The sequence below is a fragment of the Calliopsis andreniformis genome, chromosome 12, assembly GCF_051401765.1.
Source record: "Calliopsis andreniformis isolate RMS-2024a chromosome 12, iyCalAndr_principal, whole genome shotgun sequence".
NCBI lineage: Eukaryota > Metazoa > Arthropoda > Insecta > Hymenoptera > Andrenidae > Calliopsis > Calliopsis andreniformis.
The window spans coordinates 9,422,905-9,447,896 of NC_135073.1; the positions used below are offsets into that span (position 1 = coordinate 9,422,905).

Sequence of the window (24,992 nt, forward strand, 5' to 3'; positions counted from 1 at the left end):
GGTTACGTAAAGCTTTGTGTGATACATTGGCAGCGAAACTGATTCCCTCTGTTCACCGAAATAATTGATCGTGATTAACGAGCGATTTTGTTCGCGGATCGTGCTTGCCTTGCACCCAGAAGCGATGTCTCGGCTTGTACAAAGGCAGTCTTGTTGTGTCGCTGCTCGAGAACACCTCTCTATCTCCACAGCGAATTCCCTCATTTACAGGACAAGCGAGTGACGTGTCACGCCGACGAAACCGGTAGCGGGTCGACGAGCTGGCAGAAGCGAGAAACGACCCGTGTGATGGTGAAAGTGGACGATTTTTATGTTATTGTTCACAGGCGATGATCGCTATTGTTATATCAGAAAATAAGAAAGCTGGATTACAAAACGACGAGTCCTTTAATTTTTACATCTATAGTTTTCTACTTGGGGCAGGGAAGTATCAAATTTTTAATTTTGTAGATCCTGGAACACGTTTGCATATTTTTAGTTTGCTTAGAAGCTTTATTATTGTCTATGTGCTATTCTGTGATTATCCTTCGTCTGCTACAGTATTAAATGCCTCTTTTTATTTAGATGTTATTTACTTAAACAAATATGTCACTTCTTTGAAGTAATAATATTTGATTTTCCTTATTCAATTCTAACAATGTTCAAAATATTAAAAATGTAAATTATTCACTTATTCTAAAAATAATGAATATTATAAATTTGGAATCGAGTATTATTTTGGCGTAAACAGTCAACGTGTAACAACAGAAGGTAATCAATAATCGATTTAGTAGGCGAGCCTCCAATTATTCCGAAGATTACGAGGATGTTTAACTAACCGTTAAGGAGACACATTTATCAGAGGTCAACGAGGCCAGAATTTCAATTTACAGGGTAAATGAATGACATTAGGCTGGTGAAATGCACAGCCCCAGTAGCGCACGTGACATTTCACCTTCGGTTCGCGTCATTGTATCCAGAACCCACGTTAGCGCGTAGTATCGTCGAAATACACTGGCTTGCTTCGTCAAGCACGATAATTAACTCTGGCAATTATTCACAATAATGATCAAGATGCGCACAGAAGCGATCATCTCGATGAACATCAGAGAATCGACAGGAATCACACTCGAATTACACTCTAATTTCAGACTCGGTACAATTTAACGCAGCTAAAGCAAACATCGGCTTCTTGCAGATTTTTGTGTCATCAAAATCAGATTAAGCTTCTGTTAAATTGGGCAGCTGAGATGAACAGTGGTCTCGAGCAATACAGGAATCTTTTGCAACTGGGCCAAAGTAACCAGTGATCAAACAGAAATTCAGTTCGATTTAACTTCTTGTAGCTTCCAACTTCTCGGTACAACTTCCCTACACTTCTTCCAACGAAGGTAGAGCGCAACATGCTCACAGCCGGTTTCCATCGAACGCCTAAACGCGCAGAGTGAAACACGAGAACGGTGCTCCTCTCGCGTCCATCGTTTCACCGTAGAACACGAGTCGCTCGATTCCCAGCAGGCAACGCGAGCGCGCGTTTTCGTTCAAACCGCGGAGTAAATCTGCGCGCCGCGCGCGATTGTTCCCGATAGGTGCAAAAATAACAGTAAATCGTTGCGGTTGCGCCGAGGAACGGCGAATTGATTTTTCAGGGAGTCCCTAGTCTCTCTCGCGACCACAACTCGCTCTTTGCTTCGGAACGAAACGATCGATCCACGCGCTTGGTCGAATAGACGAGCAATTTCCGACATGAAAATCCTTCTGCTGAGATTGATGGTGGCAAGAAACGTTTTAGCGTCTCCTTTTTTTTCGTGCTGAAACTGGGAACGAGTTTCGGCGAGTTTTCGAACTGAATTCGACGAGTATTGTTCCTTTTGGTATCGAATTAGTACTAAAGGAGTACACGAATTAATAAGAAAGGGCTGTGAATAAATTAAATGCTGTATCACACAGTAGAAGTGGTTTTTTAAAAGGTGCATAATGTATTTTTTTATGTAGGTACGTGGGAAAGTCAAGCGCAGTGTTTTGTGCTAAATGAGATTAGGGGAAGCGATTTTCTTAAGTACTATTATAGCGGATGTGTAATCATCTACCATGAAATAGCTTCCTCTATCACCTTTAAGTTTATGTAAAATATTGACTGATAATACTAACGATACTCTATAACTCTCGTACGAGACTTCTTTATCTGATATTCTTGCCGTAAATAATTACAGTACGAATCGTCAGGAGAAAAGCTTCCTAAGTGTACTGTGAGCTTTTGCTAGTCAGAAAGACTTGTTAAGTTGAACACATCAGTACTTCATATGCCTGGCTAGAAGCAGCAGTTCATAACACATTAAACTACTGTATATCTCAAAGACTTGAAAAGCTTAAAAATTCAAAACTAAAGATTAAATATTTGAAATTAGAATTAATAACCAAAATATGAGAGTATTCAAAACTAAATTATTCACTTCAAAAATTAGAATATCTAAAAATTATAATTCTAAAAAGTTGAATCCTTATAAATTAAGATATTTGACGTGCTCCACAAACTGGCAGTAATCTCATTAAAAAATGACAGTAGCAGTTAAAAAGTTCCCACGAGGGAATCTCCAAACAACGAACTCAAACATCGCCATACCATCGCGTACACTTCCCAAGTTCCCACCATTCTCATCTCAAACTCAAACATTTGCATCCAGCAACGTCAGAACGAAATTACGTTAGAGAAAGTACAGTTTTCCTCTCCCTCGGCCCAGAGATAACGACCGCGACTGAAACGTTGAATCTCCCTCGAGCCGCAAATGATGTGTTAAGTGGGCGCGTGACGTGAAGAAGCCAGAGCCTCTTTGCACCGCGCTCAGACGGCGCAGCATTGACCGCGAAACGTTCGATTCGTGGAAATGTGTTGAATAATCTCACCTGCGATCTTCCTCTCGCGCATTCGACGCCAGAGAGCCTCGGCTTTCCGCATGGGCCAATTCTCCACCTTGGCGCTGAAGCTGCGGAAGAACTTGTACTCCTTGAAGTGCGACATCCTCCTTCCGCCGCCGTGGCTAGCATCGTCGATGCCACCAGAACCAGCCGGAGTGGAAGGTCGACCCTCCTCGGTCGACATCTTCCGATAGATTTTGTGAAGCTTCTCCGTTGTTCCCTTTTTCCCCTCCAGCTTCGCCGCGTGTCCTTCCACGCTTTTCCTCGCTCGAGCAATCTGAGCGAGCGATTCACGCAATTTTTAGACACAACCCAGCTCTCGCGGTCGAAGCATCCAATCGTTCGAGATTCCTGAACGCGTAGATCATAACGTACATCATTTTTGCTTTTAGCGATTTAATCAAGATTCCGCTATTTTAAGCATCTGAGATCCTTGAAGACGTATTTCGGTGTCTCGGGTCGTCTCGGCGACGTATACATTTGCGAACCGCTGTTTGACTAGAGGAATATTAATTGGCGACGATGTATATTCCGAGGCGTGTTTGACTCATTCTTCTTGCCCCGAAGAATTTCGTTTGGAGAGCCCCGAGAAACCCTCCACGTGTTCCTTGAAAAATGGACCACTTGTTGCGGTGGCTTCTGATGTAATCCTAGATTACGGTTTCCGTACTTTCAGCTTGAACGCCTCTTTTCAGGGAGACGGTGTTTGAAAATTGCTCGACGAGTTTGTACAAATTTTGTTTTCGATGCATATCAAGCCTCGGGCTCTTCTAAGGATTTTAAAATAGTAAATGCTGGCAAGTTGACGTGAACACGAATCCCCGTTATTTTATGATTGACGTGAGTAGCCCAAATTCATTCACAAGTTTTGCACTTATCGTTGGTTCGATCCTCCAAGTAGTCTGGCTCAATCAATCTTTGCACTCTCATTGATGCCCGAGCTAATTGAGAATCTCGTGTCGCCTCGTTAATGACATCGCCTGAATCAAGCTACACTTTGTAACGAACTTTCACTTCCCTTTTAATCTCTACTCTTCTCTTGATCTTTTCCTCTCATTTCCATCGCTTTCTGTCTACTGTTCATTGGATCAGTTTTATTTCGCAGCTCTTCTTTCATTTCTTTGTTCCTTTTTTCACAATGAATCCGTGTCCCTGGCGTGCTTAATCAATTCGTTCCAACTTTTATCGCGTTTTTATGTCCTTTCGAGACGATCGAAGCAGCTTCACGCGATCCTCTGCTGGTATTCGTAGCACGCTACGGAGGAATTCGCGAAGGTGGACAAGAGTCGTTCGTGGAGAGAAGCTCGCAACAGGTGCGAAAAACTGCGAACCACCTCGCATTATTTCCTTTGAGGACTCATGCACGTCGAATCGATTCTTTCCCGCACTTTCGCCGAACAGTTATCTGTTGTTCCCTCGTATTCGGTCCCACGTGATACATTCTTCTCGGTGCAGGCGACAGAACTGACTCGAACACGGAGACCCGATTGTTGGAAATTGGAGCAGAATGAGTCTCTTGAGAGGAGAAAAATTTGTAAACCTGATTTAAGGTTTCAGAGTGGTAGGATGAGAAGAGTATGCAGCGATTGAGGATATTTTAATAGAAATTTAGCAATCCTTGAGCATCCCTTTGATTGAATTGTCTATTTCGTGTGCGTTGGTATGTAGAGTTCAAATAATCTTTTAACTAATTTAATTAACCAAAAATTTCTTTAGTGTAATTATAAGTACACTGTAATTTTGTTACTATAATTTCACAAGAAGTAAATTTGTTGGGCCTATAAAGCAGATCATTTCAGATGTCTTCATTAGTTAGAAGCTTAATTGCAGTATATTTTTACATTTTAAGGAAGAAGGAACTTCCTTTCACTTGTCATAGAAAATATTTCTCATCCTACACGTAGATAATCCTGTACTTTACGTTCGACGAAGAAATTTATCGATAGGAATATTAACCACCTAGCCAGACGACGTTTGTTTGCGAACGAGGAAATATGTCCTCGAAGTGTCTGGGATATCGAAAAACGAACCACAGAACTCACTTTCCATCATCAGGGGATTTGCAATACGAGGAGACGAATGTGCTTGCGTAATACTTCCTGTCAAATATTGACTCGCTACCGGAAAAGGCAGCGGAAATTCGAGACGATGATTCAAACGTTTTGCTATAAAGCGTCTCGATGAATTTCCTTAAAATTTGTTTCATATTGATCCATCACTAGGTAGCGTTATTATTGCTTCACTTCACGGGTTAATAAACTACAGAAATACATGAAACACATACGGGCGTAGAATAAAATAGTAATTAACAAAATTCATTTAATTTACGAGTAATACAAGAGAAGAGACATTCAAATCGTCAATGATTTGTCGAACTTGTTTCACCAGTTTAGTATACTTCATTCATTAAATCAGCCTCAGTTGGAACTGCACGAATTTGCATGAAAAGTCAAGACTGAATTAATAAGATAGCTAGAAACACACAGAAGACTTAAGAATTATGGAGATGTAAACGACGACAGAAGTCAACAAACTTTACAGTCCACAAAGACTCTACTAAATCAAAATCAAGCTGTTCTGTCGTAATATTACTACCCAATTTACATTCAATTTTTCAGGTATCTACCACACTCGCCGACTGACAGAAATGAAATAACACAAGGGATGCCTCATGAAGCTCCAAAGGAGCCGAACAAGCTCAACAAATCCAAGTATTCAATAAATTGAAACTACAAAGGGCTCCAGTTGTCAGGAAATTCGAGGAATCTTGTAAAGGAGTAGAAGAAAAATCGTCGTGCTAATCCCGCGTCAAAGAGAAAGCCTCGCTTTACGGACTGTCCATCGAGCAAAAGTCAGTGAACGTTAACTCGCGTGCACGTTGACGCATAAAAGCGTGGCTGCTGGTTCGAGGCTACTTGGCAGCTCTCGACGACGAACGCCAGAAAGATTTATCGCCGTAGGCGCGGTGTATATTGTCGAAGGAAAGCGGTGGTAATCACGGTGCCTAACGAGCGATTTGTAGCACCTCGAACAGCAACCCCAGCCTTCAACAGGTCCTGCCGCCGATATCTCTCGGGGACATTGTTTAATCGCGCTATCGAACTTTCGACTCCACCAACGTTGCCTACACATGCCCGTGACCCTTGGACAATCTATAGGGAATATTCAGTAATTCGTGGTAGAAACCTAGAAACCAAGGTTGAAGAATTTTCTATCTCAGAATCGGTGAAAAATGTAGAATGAAGACTTCTAATAGGGTGCTTCCTTTAGAAGAAATTGGATTTAAAAACTGTTTCATAAGTATTCAGAATGAAAAGAGTTTTCTAGTGGGATGGACTCAAATTATGCGATTCGATTCATTTACATAAAATTCTAAAAAATTTTAACTAGCCGTTTTCTAGAAAGAGAACCGAAGAATAATACTTTTCCAATTCTGATAAAATTGAAACTCTGAAATTCGTATTTGAAGTACATACTGAACATCGACATAATTGATGCCTAGTACTTTTTCTCAAGTACTTCTCTAATTACTAAATTTGCAGTTCTCTCGAAATTAAATAAATCACACAGAAAACATTACAAATTCGTTTCCCTAAAACTTGCCAACTAGAAAGTCAAAGTCCAACACAGTTTCAAAGAAACATTTCACCCTTAGGTTCCGCCCTTAAATCTAGCCTATTACAGTTAGATATTCCAGAAAGAATAAATTCTTGCGACACAAAAGGGAGAAAAATGAAACAAATTCCCTGGCCAATTAAACGAGGTTTACGGAGGAACCATAATTCTGATAATTATTCCCGTATTGTCGTGGTTTTTATCGCAGAAGTTCCTTTAAGCTCACTCGAAACTTTTCACACGGATATGGAAGGATCGTGGGCTGGTTTTTCGCGGTGGTCGCGTAATTACCGCAATCAGATCTACATAAAAATAAAGGGGAAAAGCTGTGCCTTTAACGTTCCCCTGTTTTCAGCTTTCGGTCGACTGCCCTGGGCAGTTGGCGGCCTCCCAACCCTCGTTGCGGAAGTTAACGCAACGTGCCCTTCGTGAATAACTAGCTTGCGGGCTAACAAACTTCCACGGTACTACTCCTACCGTAATTTAGCTACCAGAGACCATGGTTTTATAATGCCTTTCCTGCCTCGTGCTCGTTTTAAGTCAAAACGGATTTCGTTCATCGTTTTATGTGACAAATTTTTTAACTGTGTTACCATAAAAGGGGTAATTAAATTCTACGTATTAGAATATAAACTGATAGGATCTGTAGAATATTTTGATTAGAAACTTTTGAATTTTCTCTATTACGTCTAAACTATGAAGGGAGTATTTTAATAGATCAGAGATAGCCAGCTCATTTTAATGTATGAGAGATACCCATCTTCTCATTCTCACCTTAATTGTGAAATACTAAATCAAAGATTAAACTTTTTAAAAATCACATTAACAAAAAATATATTACGTCAATCCAAATCTAAGTCTCGAGTCTCTGAATCCAAAGTTAATTTTCTACTAAAAAGAAAATCGAACTCTTTAGAAAACATTACCAATTGCAACTGTCATTATTACTACCCAAAAAATCAAATCTTCTATCTAAAGGAGTCTTAAGTTCCAAGCTATTAAGTAGAAGAATCGCCTAATTCACAATTCTTCGAAGTCTAAGTTTCATCAGTAGCAATGGTGAAACGATCCAGCAACATCAGAATGAGCCGTTCAGTTTATGCAAATTATCGTCACTTTCTCGGGCACCGTCGCCGCTGTCGAACAAGTCTTCGTCGCATTGTCACCGACAGACCCACGAAGGAGGCTATTAGCGCGTGTTCACTGCGTCTGACACTTCCGGAGCTATTCTACTTCGCCAAAAAATCAGCCAGCTTAATTGCCTACGCTTGTCGGATCGGTGGGCCGCTAATTGTCGCGTCGCCAGGGAATTAGACGTTATTCTTCGCGATCTCACATCCCGTAGGAGCCCACCGACCACTGTCTCATCGAAAATAAGCATCAATGAACTCATCCGTTACGGTTTCATCGTACGACTCTCATTGGACATTCGCGATCGATTTCTCCGACCGTGTTCGCCGTGAAAAACACACCGATTGATAAAGAACTATTACAACTTGCACAGAGATTAGCTTATCTACTTCGAGGGATTTTTCTGTATTCTACATCCTCTCGATCGGCGTGCCGCGCGACACAGGAATATGTGACACTTCGTGTTTGCTGATAACAGAAAGGTAGACGGAATGATCGGTCGTGGAAAAAGGCTCGCTTCTATGAATGGCTTGTGAGAGGCTACGAAGCGTGGGTTTCAGCGGAGATACGTGGAAAACGTTTCTTCCTCTTCTGTGGGTAACGGAGAAAAGTATACAGTGACAGTGTGCACTATTTAATGCAGTTTCCTTTACTATAGGTTCGCTGGGACTGTCGATGAAAACAAATTTCCATAGAACTATAAGAAGACATACATTTTTAAATAGAACGTGAGATTAAAGACAAGTTTTTTGAAGAAACCAAAATTGAGCTAATGAAACTTTGTTCTATTTTCTAAATGAGAAGGATTCTTCTAGAAATTCAATATAATTAGTATTATTGTCAATCTAATTGTTTACCGACTCACTGTCTTGTCAAGTGATAGATGCCTGTAAGATTTTTATCTTAAAAAATTCGAAAGAAAGATGAATATTACTACATTACTAGGAACAGAACAGAAGAGATATTTTTCACAAATTGTTTACTCATATTACACGCGATCTAAAAAAATATTCCTCGAATATTACCAGTCAGATATTCCTCGAATATTAACAACATCAAGAGACACAATGTTTCCTGTTCGTTGAGGAGGATTGAGTCGAGCGGTCATTAACGAGCTGAGGAGAACCCTGAAATCTAATTTTAAGTGAAACTAATTGCCGTCGTTTATTAATATTCATAGTGTCGTCGCATTGAGGGACACGCGCATGGAGTGCTGTGCCAAATGCTTTCTTTCGCCCATTATTAATAGCGATAGAGAGGCAGGTGTCATGAACGCTCGATTAGCGCTCTATCATTCGTATGGATTGTTTATAAGCTAGCAAAACTGGTTGACTAATCGGCCACACTTGTGAAATCGTCGGTGGCGGTACATGGTCGAGAACCAGAACTCCTTGACAAACTGCAGAGATCGTCAGTGAGTTGCAAGGAACATTTGACTTTCGGATATTAATGAAATAGTGCTTGGCGGATTCTACAATCTTGCATCGAAGAACGCGCCAGCAAATATTCATCAAAACTTGTAAAGTCCTCTTCATGTGCTATGCCTTATCTACACTCTTGTTCAAAAATATTGAGACACCTATTTCCAATGAATTTTGGAATATGAAGGATCGATGTGAAGTCAATTATTCTTACAATTTCAGAATATATAATAAAATTAAAAAGAAAATACACTATGTTTATTCGACAACAGTATCAAAAATTTGATAGAATGACTGTATAAAACAAAACAAGATAAAAATGAAGAACAATAAAATGGCATTCGAGGTTCCGTTTTCCATTTATTAATTGGTAAAGAAAGTCTAAAAATGAAATGTGGTTTCCCTACGCCTGACCTCGTATCCTATGTCAGTAGAATAAGTCTTCTAGTCAGACACATTTCACAAGTAATCTATTTAGGGAATATATAAACTCTAATGTGATACAGAACAAAATACTTAGTACTTAATGTAGCTCATTAATACTTTTCTAGTATTTTCCAGACATTTGTTATGATCCAGTGTTTTAATACTTCTGAGCGGGGGTCTATGTCTGCTTAACAAAGCTGCAATTTTATAACAAAAATGGATTGACGAATTTTAATAATTCACAAAGAAAATTAGAAGTTAGAATTATATGTACATTATATTCAAATAAATAATTGCTGTAGAATAAAATGCTTTCGTGTAAATAAACGAATTTTCTTCAATCCTAGATAGATTGTAGTTTGACTGAAGAAGAATTAACAAAAATATTATCGAGTTTTAGAGTCGAGGAGTCGATGGCTACTCCAAAACTCTAACGAGTGTCAAACTCTAAGGGGCACACCGGGAATGAACTTAACCAGTGGAACGATCGAACGGATAAAAATAGCCCTCCATCGCGCCGAAAATATAAATTTCTCGAAAGTGTAATCGTTTCGAAGGGACTGAGCCCCTTCGGTACAAAATTAGCGGACGCCGATTCCGTTGCTGATTCACTAATATTTGGGGCGTTGTTTAGAATACTGACGAGGCTGCTTTCGAAATCTGTTAATTAAATTTCCGTAAAACAGTTTATGATTCTCTATAAAATTTCACAACCCAAATTTTCAAAATGAAACGTTCCAAAATTTCTTGCAAACATTATCTAATATCTACAAAATATATCCAAACATAATAAAAAAATATCAGCACGCCAGCCAGTGTCTAACCAACTAATATAAGAAAATCTCACAAACACAGACCATTCCAAATGCATCCACTAAAACTTTCGCCCCGTTCGAATCGATACGAACTCAACCTTCAGCAAGAAAAAATTCTATCGACAGAAGTTCATCCGACGAACTTTCCCAGAATCAATCCCAAATCCCAGTCAAAGTCACCATGCACCTTTTCCCGAGTGGCACTTCGCTCCCTCTAATCGGCAAAGTTACTTCCTCTCGCAAGCGAAACTGGAACGCAAACAATCCGCGGGAATTCGGAAGAGCAGCGACCGAAACCGATGACTTTCCTCAAAATTGGCGTCGTTACCTCGCCTCGACAGATAACACAACCCGCGACTGTTCCCAGCTTCCGGCCGACCTACTTTCGATTTGTCAAAGCGCAGCCGAGCCTCGGCGGCAGGCAATTTTCTTGGACGTAGTCGGCCCCGACCGAGCTCGCGCTGATACAATGCCCAAGGAACATCGAATACGACGCCTTTCTCTCTATCGGCGACCAGACACAGGGCGCTCAAAAGCGAGCTGCCCCGACGAGCTCGGCTAATGGCAAGATTAAACACTTCCCGGGGCGGACAATAACGGCGGTTATCTGCCGTCACGATCGAGAGATCGATCTTAATTCGGTATTGTTACGAAACGTCGTACACGATTGACACACACGCGACGGATTCCAGACCGAAACGTCGTCTCGTCGACGCTAGCGAGAGGACGCCGAGCGAGGGGAGCGACGTTCGCGAAGCGGCGCAATTAAAGCCGATCGGGCCACCGACTTGTCCGTGGAATTAATTGATAGCGAGTTGCATAAAGTGAAAGCAAAATGTCGGGCGAAAACCTGGATATTCGTGTCTTTCAGAAGAGGCTCGCCTCGAATTCGATCGAGGAGAAAAATGAACGGGGAGGCTGGGAATTGAAAGTCGATGAGTGGCACGCTTTTTCGAGCTTCGATTCGATTTTTCGCGGGATGGAATTTTTGTGGAAATTAACTGTAGGTTCTCTTTTGCGGAATTTTCTTTTGGAGGAATTTTTGCTGATTTTTTAAATACCAGAGGATTATTTTTAATAATGGAAATAGTTGAAATTTCTTGCGAATTTTTAGAAGTATTTGTAACTGAAAATTTGATTGATGAGTTAATAAAATTCTGAATGCAGATTATCTGTCTTATGAAGCTATGGAACATTCTCTAAAATTATAGAGGTACGTGAGTATCGAATAGTTTCAACCACCTTACGGTGAAAATTCAATTCACGCGTGAAAATAAGCTTAAACGCAGTCTCGACTACTTAATTACGAAAGGAAACGCAGTAGCGTCAGTCTGGCGGAGAAGCGTGACGAGACATAAAAGCTTCGGGAGGTTTATAATATGTACGAACTGCGCGGCATGCTCCGCTCCAAATATGCATTTACGCTCCAGTATCAGAACACAAAGTCTCATACTTTCGTATTCAATATTTATTCAAGCGTGCTCTTCCAGGAAAGACGTATCCATAGGCGATCCCTGTCGTCGTGTTTCATGAAAACCCTTTGAACTTTACCAAGACATTTGTTCGAAACGCGCGTTTACCGAGGACGCTAACGACTCTTCGAAATTGAATTTCCCGCCTACACAGTGTTCAATGCTGCCGAATAGAGATGTACGTTACACGAGCGTACAGCGAAATCGAATTACAGGGTCGCAAGAATACAATTTCTAGACGGTGCCTGGAATTATTAATCAATAATCTCGTGTAATGCTCGCTGAATGAATGTCGCTCGTGCACCTTTGAAATGCGTGGGTGTAGCCGATGGAGAAATTGTTTGAAATTAACGCGTAGCAGATTTCCATCTCCTTTTTCAAGTTGTGATTACTGGTAACGAGAAAGGAACACTGCATTTCTTTTGCACAGGAAATTACAATGGAAAATATGAGAAATGCAAAATATTGAAAACTGGAAAATATTGAAGGAAGAATACTGAAAATTGTAAAATTTTTAAAGTCAGAAAACAGGACGTTACTACTTAAACGAGTAATTTAAATTCAAAATTAATAGCACTGGTTTTGTTAAATATTGTCTGCTAAAATAATTAAAAAGATCGAGCTCAGTATACTCTCTTAAAATATCTTCAAAGGAAATGTACCAAAATGCACACAGGTCGATTTTCATGCGCATGCAATTAGTTGAAGGCATAAGTGGCGTTCCAAGACACAAATTGACAGTGCGGAGACATTCGAAATTCAAAGTGATTGTGATTGAACCTAGGGAAAACTTCAACGAAATAAGCGTCGAGACGAGGAGTCGCATGGGATAAACTTAATAAATGTCGCGATCGTCTAACAGGAAACGGACGAGAGATAATAACCGCTGAATAATTAGAACGAAACGTGGATAGAGTAGGGAAGGGAATTAACGGCTGATAAATTTTGTAAGCTTCAACGTTCCGACTGTCAATAAAGTCTGGCTCTTTGACTCCGTGTCACAGGCACGGTAAATATTTTATAAACCGCGAGAGAGTCAGCCCCATCGATCGCGATTCGCAAATATATTTAACTCCGTCGACCAATCTCCTTTTAACGACGGGTAAAAGGCACACATGCCGAAAATTTATGGTGGCGAACGTTTTTAATTGACAGAGACCTCTTACTGTTGAGCATTTCGGCTGGTTATCGACAGCATTCAACTTAGTTTGATTGGAAATACTTGACATTTGGAATTATTATTGAAAAGAAAAATCTATTCTCTACCTTCAATTTTGTTAATTTACTTAAAAGGGAAGGTAGATAAAATCGTTCTATTAATGGAAACATAGTATTCGTGATAGGTGTATATAAATACTTATTTAGTTCATCATAAATGTGTTAGTGATCTTAACAGCTGGAATATATTAAAAATGTATGCAACTGGCGAAGAGTATGATACGAGTGAATTATAGTCGACGTAAATGCATTTGCGAGCAGAAATTTGACCAGAGTTTGAATGATTCATGAGCATGATAGAGTGGTTACTAATACTAAATTTAAGGGACATTTTTGAATTATATTTTTGAAATCTGAACCCAGATACGTAGATATGGGAAGACAAAAATAAAAACTAAAGGCTGGAGTAAATAACAAAAAATTTCATTTTTATCTACAAGAGGCACTAGTTATTTGCTAAAGGTAGAGGGCTTACTAATTAATCGATCGATCGGTTTATTATGTATCCAATCCATAAATATCTCCAAGTTTAAAATAAGCAACCATATAATTCTCTGAAAATATCAACGGCAATGAAGTATGCGGATAATCACGAAAGAGTACGCTAAAAAAGGAACCATTCTCATCACGAACAACTGATTCAATATCTCAAACGCGACTATAATCAAACAAAGCCAGACGTGCTGAACATTCTACAAATATTATGGATTACGACTCCTTACGTGTACTATTTGAGTCGAGCATTGATAACGCCCCATAAGCTAAAAATGTTAAAAAATATCCCGATGTTATTAGAAATAACATTTCCCTAAAAAAGGTTGAAACACAATTTTTTTTAGACTATGATGGTTAATACCTGCAATATTTTTAACCTTTTTGAGTTACTCTCCTTCCCTTGTTAAAAGCCTCTCCTTTAACAACAAAGTGTTCTCAAACTTTGCGTTACGTATAAAATTTGCGGTAAATTAATAAGGATTCGCCTGAAGAAGGAGTACCTTTTGCACAAACTTTAAGCACAGCTCGGTTCTACAAGCTCAACCAGCAAAGAATGTTTCAAGCTTCGAAACAAAGACGAAACACCTCAACTTTTAACGAGCCTGGATAATATTACCCTCGGCAATTCAATCTTCAGTTACTTTAAGAAATTAAGTCAGAATAAATTACGAAAACTCAATATCAATCAACATCAATCTTTAACAAGCCAGTAAAAGCAACCATCAGACAGGTGCAAAAAATATCAAAATTTTCCAAAGGGGCAAGCATGGAACAATTCCACGCAGAAATGAAGCGGCCTCTCGACACCCATAACCGAAACCGTGTAAATACAGCGAAGTGCGTCGTTCCGATGGATTTGGCGCGCAAAACCGACCACCGAGTCTCCACTGGCACACGCACTTAACGCGCAACCCTCCCGAAACCTTTCCAAACATCTCCCGAGACAAACTCCACCAACCATCAAGGAACCCATGTTCAAACGATTCTCATTAAAAACTGTCGACCATCCCCTAAACCTAAACAGGACGTAAAATACGTAGCGATGGACCGCGCGGAAGGGCAGGAGTTCAAAGCAGCGTCAGGCTGCGCGTCTAGCTAGGGGATGCGTTTCAGAATTTTCAGACGCAAAAGGGGTGCCCAAGGTACACTCGATACCGCTGCATACTCTTCGTCGATCGATTCTCGTGGTTTTCGGCGTGTCGACGAACGTCGAGAGCACTGGTCGTGTGATCGATACCTAAAGGAGCCGCGTGGAGGTCCGCTCCGTTCGACGAGGATCGCGCACAGGCCGCGGCGCGAACGAGAAGACGAGCGTGAACGAAGAAAAGGGAGCCTTCCTCGAGGAGGCCTCGACAGCGCGTAGAAGCAGGCTCGAGGAGCGAGACGCGCGCGTCGCGAGTCGCGTGGACGCCGCTTGGTGAACTGCGGCCAGCGCCGCGGTGCCCGTGATAGCGACGACTGGCACCGTGCTCCATTGGCCGATGGGACGAAAGCCACCGTCCGCGCCGCCGTCACCGCCGCAGCGCAAGCGTCTCTCGTCCACTTTTTTCCCTCGCGAACCGATCAAATCACCTGCTGCTCTGCTCGATACACGCGCTGACACCGCGTCTCCGCTCGCGATGCCAGCCGTCTCCAAGTGGAAACGATCTCTCGCGTGCCGGACGAGATGGATGACCATTTTGGCGGAGAAACGAGGACTCGATCAAGGGTTGGCTCGGTGTGATTTGAATGACGGGTTTGGGGTGGAGGAGCTTTGGGGAAGATGGATGAGGAAACAGTGAGAGGTTGTGAAAAGGGGAATGCAGGGTCAGGGAACAAATATAGGTGGAAATATTCTAAGGGGTGGTAAGGGAGATCAAATGAAACGTAAAATGTCCTATAACGTCAAGGACCTGGTTCCTGATCTCTTAAGAGTAAAAAGCAGGGTTTTCGTAACGTATTCATGCAAAAATTAAACAAATCCGAAAAATTTTGTGTTGTTCATAGAAATTTATATGTCATCTAGAAGTTGTTATTGGAAAAACTGCGTAAATAATAATAATTAAATCATAATTTAGTTCTTAAAGTAAAATATATAAAGGGAGCGATAGCTGATCACATAAATTGTCTCATTAGCAGCTATTAAATTTCACCTATAAATTAAATTTCACAGATAAATTAGAAGACTTCGAAAAGACTTGTAACAAACTTAGAATTATAATAAACACTTGCAGGTTTACAAATTTCAAGGCTTTGAGTATTTCAGAAATTTAAAAATTCAAATTTTCAAATTTGAATATCTGTATTTTAAATATTTAAATATTTGAACATTTCGAAAATTGTATTTTAAATATTCAAAAATTTGAAGATTTAGAAATTTGAAAATTTAAAAATTTAAAATTGCTAAAGCAATTGGAAACCAAAAAATTAAGGAGATCCTCTGCTGATAAGAAATAATAACTCTGAAAGTTAACTTTTCAGAAATGCAGAAAGTTACCTGTATGATTACATTTTCTATCATCGTTCCTTTTCTCCGCGTACTGTGCTATGAAATTAATCATTCGGTTTCTTCCTTTTAATCCGTGAAACAAGCTACTCTTCTAGGCTAACCACTTAACCAATAAAATAATCTAAAATTTCTATCAACATAAAGCAAACACACTGCGGCGAAAAATCCGTCAAAGATGATTAATAACCAACAACCTTCCAAGCCACGAAATAAACTAACCTTATGCACAAATTAATGAATTTATCGGGCAAATGTATGAACCGCGCATTGATTAATGGTTTACGAATGCGGCAACTGAATTCATTAGCGAGCGAATAGATGTTGTACACGGATTTGAGATCGTGCTAACAGAGAGGTTTATCGAAGTAGACTTGACCCACTTTTCGTTTCAATTTCTATGTACGATAATCCTTGAGGCTTATAAAGCGTATCCGCATCTACGTAAACCGACTACACAATGATTTTTCCCACAAATAAATGCTTCGTAATTAGCAAGCATATTAAATCAGCGATTAAATTAAATGTGAAACACTTGGAAACATAGAAGCTTTTTACTTTCACCTGAAAGTACGATGCGTATTTAATATCTCAGAACAAGGAGATGGTGACATGAAATATGGTACATTTTTACCTGAAGGACTGGTGATATATTACTCTATGGGAAAGATGAGAAATGTGTTAAAGTAACATTATCTTATGTGTCAACAGGAATGATACACGTATTTCCTGTGAAATATTTATTTCAAAATAATCATCGTTTCAGCACGAACATTGTGTACCACTCATCGTAGGACGCATAAACTTCATGCGACTGCACTTTGAAGCATCGATTCTTAATTACTGTATCGGAGAGCTGAGAGCGTCTTCGATAATTTCGTTTGCGACAAGGAAGCGATATTTCATGATAAACTGTGTACCTCGCCAAGATGCAATGCTATTTTCTTATTAAAAACGATTCCCGTTTCTCGATCTATCAGAAACCTTACAACTCTCTGGTAAATGTATTTACAGAATCTAGTGTTTGGGAAATATGCTGGAATGCAACACAATTCTCTAATACAGAACACACTGGCTCGAACAGAAGCTGTAAAATATTCCACGTGCTTATTTTAGAATTCCATGTAACGTGAATTTTAACTGTGTTTTTCAATCGAATTGAAACCACACCTTCTATACGCAAGACACTCCATTATGCATACAATTTTAATTCACTTATGTAACATCGAAAGGATCGGTAGCTTCTGAGAAATAATATTCTGTAAATTGAGTATGTCGAAGATGCAGCTGAAGGAGTTCATTTCGTATTTCTTCGATCCCATAAATAAATTCAGCGCGTGAGCACCTTCACACTTTCTCGTGAGAAATTCAAGTTTTCTTCCCGAAGATTTTAATGGAATCATTGTACTAAACAAATATAAATAGATTTAAGTAAAATCGATAAAAATACGTTCGAAACCCTCAACAAAACTATGCTTACTTACTGACTTTATTTATACGCCTGAAAAAGTATAAGATGAACGTTCAAATTTATTCGCATTTTTTAAAATAAAGTAGTACAGCATGCGCACATGTGTACCTGATCCATATTCGAGATTGCACTGGGAAATTCGTCTCACCGCTGAACACGAGCGTGTAGTATTCGCAGCGTATATTATTTACCATAATCTAGAAACGGTAATGGAGGAAGAATTGCTGAAAAATCTTCGTTAATACGTTACCCCGAACAGGATACATATTTCTACGCTGCATCCTGGCCTGTAAAAACTCCAGTAAATCACGATACTGAATTTACATAATTGCAGACCTCATATTCAAATTCGCCCGCTGCGTCCACGTTTCTAGCACGTGCGTCTGAATCCATAACACCCGGGTGACACACATTCTTCGCACAGAAATATGCGATATCTCGCGCGAACCCATCATCCCAAAGATGGTAGAGAAATAATCTTGACATTAATTCACAGCGACGCGGTTCATACGAAGCAACTCGCTCCTAAATCGAAACCGATGCTTGCTACATTTCCGAAATAACACGTTCGACAGTTCTGATAACGACGTAAACAGGGAAACAATTTCTGATAGCAGTCTGCCCCAGAACACGTGTAAATCCGATTTGTGGATCATCGAGTTTTGTTCTCCTTCAATGTTCTTCACTTTCGTGCAGGAATACGATTTGGGAGAAGAGTGCTTAATGGAATATCGATTTCAGACCTTCCAGATGACTAATGGTGACAAGACTAAGACGAATGATATTGTCGAGTTATTCAGTTTCAATTTCAGCATTTTTAAATGTTCACATTTTAAAACCAACAGTTTTCAAGTTATTGAATTTAAAAATTTTTCATTATGGAAAATTTTAAATCTTCAAGGTTTCAAATATTTAACTAGGTACTTAATATTTAAATTTTCAAAATACATAAACATCGAAGCAATCAAACTTTGTATTGGAAGACAAGTAAATATTTAAAAGAATATTTTCGTACACGAGCATTTCTATGTTTTCTTGATGAGGCTTAGAAGTGGCCTAGGAGTTGAGCTTTTAATTATCTTTTGACCTTTAGCTTCAGCTTCACACAACATCTCACACTTTACGAAGAACCTTTTCCTACTTAGACTTGGTGCTCCTATTACTACCATTTTTAACATTTTAAAACGAAAGTATCTCCACAAGAAGCACCCTCTAGCCATATACATGAGACATCTCCTTCTTTAAAACCTTTACAGTAGCAAAGTATACAATCTTACTTTACTACTCGAGACTCAGTCTGTGAAAGCAACGCTGCAAAGAAAAAAAAAGACACCCCCACGATAACAATTCCACTAACAGTCAACTCAGATTTTTCGCGTTCTCTCCAACAAACGCGAAAACATCATAATAGACACCTAACGCCAGCCTATTTTAGATTCAGGACAACAAAGTGAAGGCAGAAACGGTCCGAAACCTCTGTCTTCAAGATTAAAGCACAGAGCACACAGAGTCTACAGGTGGTACATTTCCGTCTTTTCTACTTTCTGCAACGTCCTTTTAGCTACGTCTAGCGACGTTTCCGTCAGCTTTCTATTCAGAGGGCGGTCATCAAAGAATTGCAACCTGAAATACACAGCGTGCGTGCGCGAGAGCAAGCACAGCCACTATTGCCGCGGCCTAGAAAAGTCGGAACACGAGCCTGTCCAGCCGAGGAACAACAGGGGAATCGATCGCGAAAGTTTAATTAATTATCGACGCGTTCGCGAGCCCGCGCTAATTGCTTTCTCGAGGCGCGACTCAGAGCGTCGGTCGTGATTAAAGCTTCCGGTTGTGCGCGGGGAGTCCTGACCCACGGCTAAAATTAAGAATTAACCCACGCGAGCGATTTCGCGTACGCGCAGAGGCCGCATTCGTTCGCGCCAAGAGCGACAAATTGCCTCGGCTTCGATCGAAATAAATCACTCGACCGAGCGACCGACCAGGACGCTTGACGGGAATAGAAAAACGAGAGGCAAGCACGACGAGTCCCAAGGAGCAGGACATCGGTGATATTTCAATGGCCGTGGCTTTAGGAAAGTGCTTTCAGAAGTGGGGAGACGATGTCTTCTGCGAGACGAAGGTAAACGCGAAAATACTTTCTTAGTTGAACTCATTTGCCAAATTGATTAATTCGATAATATAAAAATACTTGTATCTAACTTATATAATACAGGAGTCCAAGCTGAAGCAGGCCACTTAAATATCTCTTCTGTTTTTAATGATACAGAAGCGTTTATAGTATAATTTAAATGATTTCGAAGGAGGAATATTATGGGATAATATTTTATATAAGATTATTCTTTTAGTCTTTTTAGATTTCCGTGTTACTAAAAGCAGAAGAGATGTTTAAGTGACCTGCTTCAGTTTGGACACCCTGTATGATTTAAGAATGCTTATCTAAATTTGCTTAAAATTTAAACATCAATCAAGTGCTTTGACACTAGAATTTTAAAAACTTCAAAAGGTTGAGTTGAACACTTTGACCTACGATTGGGTTAATTACCCTATGGATTATTATGTTACGTAATTGGTAATTAACTATGATGATGTGTTATTACTTGTGGTTTGATAGTACTTAGCGAGCAATTTAGGAGGGAGTTTGAAAAATTCAATGAAAGACCTGTTTGAGTTGAGTCGCGAGATAAATCTTTTTTTGAAGACACAGGGACATCGAAAGGAGAAAAAGAGTGTCTCAATAAACATTAAATAAAAATTTACAGGATGTTGTTTTTATGAGGTATCATTTTCTACGAAAGTAGGAAGAGTACGCGTCTGGTTGGACACTGCTTGCGGTTGTCTGTCTATGACGTGGCGCTTCTACTTAAACGCTCAGTAACCACTGTCCCGTTTTTGATACACATCAGTTTCAATTTATATTTCTATTACTTATTGCAGTCTCTTACTGATTTCCTTCACTATATTACTTTTTTTAATGGTACTACTGTCTATTCAACACAATTCATTAAATTGTAAATTAAAAAAGTAATTTACTTTTCATTTAATATTATCCAGTTAGAGGTATCAAGGGGTTCAGTACTAAGCCTTTGTTACCAACCTCCACGGAATAAAAAATTACGTGGGTGTGCTTTTACCTTGAAAATAGTTGCGTTAAACTGCATCGCAATAAATCTAACTTTCCTACGAAACAATAAAGCACACATAAAAGACTCACCTGATAGTTGTCGTTCCGACTGCGAGCGTGGCTGCTGCAAATTCTGCAAACAAAAGGGAAGCCAATGAATTTCAATCCCGAATAGTTCACTGTTAAATACTTTATACAGAATGGTTGCGCAATATACAGAGAAAAATGTACCCATTTCACACTTCTATTGTCGGCACATTCATCAAATTATCGATTCCGATCTTATCGGAATGAACGCGGCCAGAAGACAGACAATAAAATTAGTAACTTCGCTGTTACTCCGTCGCGTTATCGTCGATTCAAATAAATGGTTCTGACCTCCCCGGTTCGCGCCACCGATGCCTTTATCTAAGCATAAAGCGCAACCGAAGATTTATGGTTTCGTTCCTCTGGCACCATAACGCCACGAAGTCTTTCAACGTTCACCAGAGACGAAACAAACGATCGCCATTTTCCCATTGCACCCTCGATTCGCTTCGACAATCCCGATCCCCCCGATCGGAATGAAAATTCAATGGATCCTTCGATCGGTAATTAAGGCCTCGAAACTGTTTCCACGCGATTCAGCAGACGGGGAGGGTCCACCTCCCCACGCACCCTCGTTCGGTTATTAATTAAATCACTGCCGCTTGGTTATTCCTGGCAAATTTTCCAGCAGAAAATTACCAGCCTAATGGTCAATGATTGCGCGTCTAAAATTGCATTCGAATCATTTGGCTCGTTAATTGGCCGTGGTACGCACGACGTCCAAATTGCCGTGGGCGGATGTTATTATCATATTTGTTAGCGATGGATCGAGACGCGGCGTCGGGCTCGCGGAGGCGCGTATTTAGAAAAACCAAGAGGGTTATCCTTCGGCAACGGGGAAATGAGCGGGCGAACCATGACCTACATGTGATATCGAGCTGGTTCAAACATCGAGAAACAAACGAACGACCGTGACATTATATCTCGCGCCACATGCTGGCGCAAAACGCGTTCGTCCATCGATTAACGTGGCATGAATATCATTTCATAAAAAGGGCAACGCGTGGGCGGATGATATTTTCCATGGACGAGGTGGAGAGGAAATTAGTTAGCGATGATGATGGATTTGCGAAGCGAAGACAGTTTTTTCTTCGGGATGAATATTAAAGACGTCTGTTTGCTATTGGGCAATTTGTATTGCTGTCTTTGGTAATGGGTCGATGAGAACGAAGTAGTGGGTCAATGATGTCAGTCGACTGGTGGTTCTAGCAGTCGGTTAGTAAGTCGGTTGTTCATACGATAAGGGGATTATTTATAACCTGAAGAAGATGAAGAGTGACATAATAAATCCAGTTGCAGAAATTGAAGACTGAAGATTGAGAGAAGTTTATCATGAGTGGCTTATTTGTTTGGCTTAGATTTTGTATTTATTAGGAACTTGACAACTCCTGATGTTATACCACTTTTCAGACTCTCTGAGAATTATTTTACGGAAGAAATAATAAGCAACTTATACAGGGTGTTCGAGTACATGTGTCAGAAATTTTGAGGGCTGATTGTACATCCTAAAATAAGATGAAAATGAAGATAGGAAAAAAGGTTTAAAATTCGCATGAAATGTGTCTGATTTGGAACTTATTCTACTGTCAGTATGTATTGGTCAGGCACAGCAACGTCAGTAGATTAAGTCTCCAGTCAGACACATTTCACGCGTATTTTATGCATTTTCTGAACAATTCATAATTCGGAAACGAAGCCTGCAATGCAATTTTGTTTATCTTCATTTTCGTTATTTTTGTCTCATCTTAGAATTTCTGACATCTGTTGTTAAACACCCTGTATATCTGCTTGCGGTTAATTTCATCACAGTTTCTATAAGTTGCTGAACTATTCATAATAAATATTTAAGTAACTAAGATTAAGTGTAGCAGTAATAGGTAAAAGTAGTAACAATCAGTCGCCTGTCAGACACACCGAGCCATAAACGTCCATCGCTAGAGTAACAAATTAGCTACAAATAAGATGATTAATTTCATTTGAAAACAATATTGCATCGTGATGATTTACATACTACCATATTAAAAAAATACTCTGTACTCAGTTGATAGCGTGAGTCAAAGTTGACGAAATTAATTGTCCTTCGCCGCAAAATACGAAGCAATAAACTGGACGTTTAATCGTACGAAGGTAGTAAATGTCAGTGTATAGTCGGTGGAAATGCTGCTGTGTTTACAAAAAACCGTGCTCGGTGTTGCAAATATTTTTCCCGAACAATGCCCAATGGGCAGAGGCTCTTTTTTACGAGGTGCATAACTTCAAAGAAGATTCGGAGGAAGCTCGCGAAACCATCAAAATTTATTTGTTCTTCCTGCTTTTCGTTAACCTCTTTTTTTCTTCACCGTATCACGCACCTCGGTCAAGGTGCAACGTGAAAATCATCTGTTCGACGCTGTTAACATTCTGTTCTCGGGGTTTAAATCGCAAACGAAGTCGTAAAACGTCCACCGGTTGCCTTCGACAAATTTACTTTTTTTTCCTCTGGTTGGTTATACGACCGTGTGGAAAGGGATTCAACTGGGAAAAGAATGCATCCTTGGTCCAATTGTGTGTACTTACAGTATGCAGACATTTGCACACACCTGGACGCAGAAGAAATCGAGCAAATACGACAAAAATACGATAACAAATTTTGAGAAATTGTGCATTAGGATGGAGTGAAATACAAGAGTACAATTTTTTATTCGTTTACTTCTACTAGTGGGCAAAAATTAGAATTTAGAACTTTATTAAAATTGTTGACACTTAATTGACTACTTCTTTGCGGTGTCACAGACTACTAAAAAATTAATTTTCTATTGATTGCATCAAGGTTTTATGTGTTTACGAAACGTCTGTACGAAATATTACAAGCAAATGAAAAATTTGAAAAATATAGGTACTCAGAAACATGGAAAATCATTTTTCAGCTCTGAAACATAAAACATTCTAAAATACAAAAGTTTTTAACTATGTTTTAAAGTATAAAACACTGAAACTTGTTTTAAGAAAAACTAGTTTTCTTAAAATCTGAAAGTCAAGTTATCTTGCTATAATAAAAAATGCATTCTACCCTGTATTTATGTCAGTATACATCCTTTCCGAATATGCTAGAGTAGAACTGATAGAACTCTATTGATTTTGAAAAAAGATCTGTTCCCCAATAAAAAAATCTGTCACTTACATTGGAAACGATTCTCCATCCACACTCAGCCATAAATTCCTAATTTCATTTATCCAGAAAATTTGCCAGAAATTGAAACTGTGACCCGAATTCCAGGAAATTAGTTTACAAAGCATCCCTCCACTATTCCAGCGGTGAATGCGAATTATCAATGAAGTGTCGGGGCACACAAGGTGGCAGTATGCGCGCGAGTGAGCATCGTTGCCTTGGCAAACATATGTTTTCACGATGCACACACACAGGGGATCGGTGTGACGGTGTTCGCGAGTGATCAAAGCTAATGGGGCAGCGAGCCATGTCGGCGTATTAATCGGTTGGCATCCCTCATTCCCCTAATAGCCGTCGTGTGTGGGTTGTGAGCGCAAAAGGGCCCCAGGTGGAAGAGAACTTCCGCCGAGGAGGGAAAAAATCATTGCACCTCCACTTGTACCTTCGAGCTCCGAAGCGGAGGCCTTTAACTAGAATTTTAGTAGACAACGTTGCCACTCAGCCACGCGATGCTTTTACGAAACGGGTTGCAAAGTACCGTTGCCTTATTTGCATAAACGACGTGTACAATTATTTTTAGCAATTATACACCCGATTCGAAGTGGAAACGAGAGGGCTGGATCTCTTTCTTTGTTCCAGGATACTCGTAAAGCTGAGACGTAATCGCGTTCGTGGCACGGGACGAAAATTACTCGATGCTGAAACGCCACGACGGCCATTAAATTATAAATCGTTTCTTCGTCACGGTGCAATTAAACAGAACGGACTACCCGCATATTTTAGGATCGCATTCGAGAAATTCTAGATTTATTCAAAGCTGCACTACGAAGTGGGCCTATAAATAACGCCGCTATTCGAAGTAACGAAAATACAGCCTCGACTAAATTATCATTTTTGAAGTATCTCGTACGCCGATTAATGACAACCACTCCGCGGACTGACTGTAAAAGACGTTCGTAATTTATGGGCACTAAGTGCGGCTAGACTGTAAGTAGATCGATAAATTCCCGTGTAAATAACATTCCGCGAACTTTGTATATTTCTTATTTTTTCGCGCCCCGGGGTGAAAATATTCCTGGCAAACAAAATGTTCACTCTGTTGTTATAATTCATTCCCTCACTTCTACATGTGAGTATTTGTCCTGCAGTATATGCAATATATTGTGTAAGGGACACACGTTTTGCATGTTCC

The 24,992-nt window shown here is 39.9% G+C and overlaps 2 protein-coding genes across 2 annotated transcripts in view; both read right to left on the reverse strand.

The window, feature by feature from the left end:
* Cv-c (RhoGTPase activating protein) overlaps positions 1–24,992 on the reverse strand; it is a 312,437-nt gene that overhangs the window by 172,516 nt on the left and 114,929 nt on the right. The window contains exon 8 of the mRNA XM_076388730.1: positions 20,656–20,698. Coding sequence (XP_076244845.1) covers positions 20,656–20,698 — 43 coding nt within the window. The remainder of the gene's footprint in view (positions 1–20,655; positions 20,699–24,992) is intronic.
* LOC143185918 (uncharacterized) lies at positions 3,080–15,166 on the reverse strand. The gene is made up of 3 exons (XM_076389247.1): positions 15,092–15,166; positions 14,726–15,039; positions 3,080–4,410 (listed from the first exon to the last, which is right to left on the reverse strand). Exons 1-3 carry the CDS (start codon positions 15,164–15,166, stop codon positions 4,236–4,238), a joined length of 564 nt encoding a protein of 187 aa, XP_076245362.1. The 3' UTR covers positions 3,080–4,235.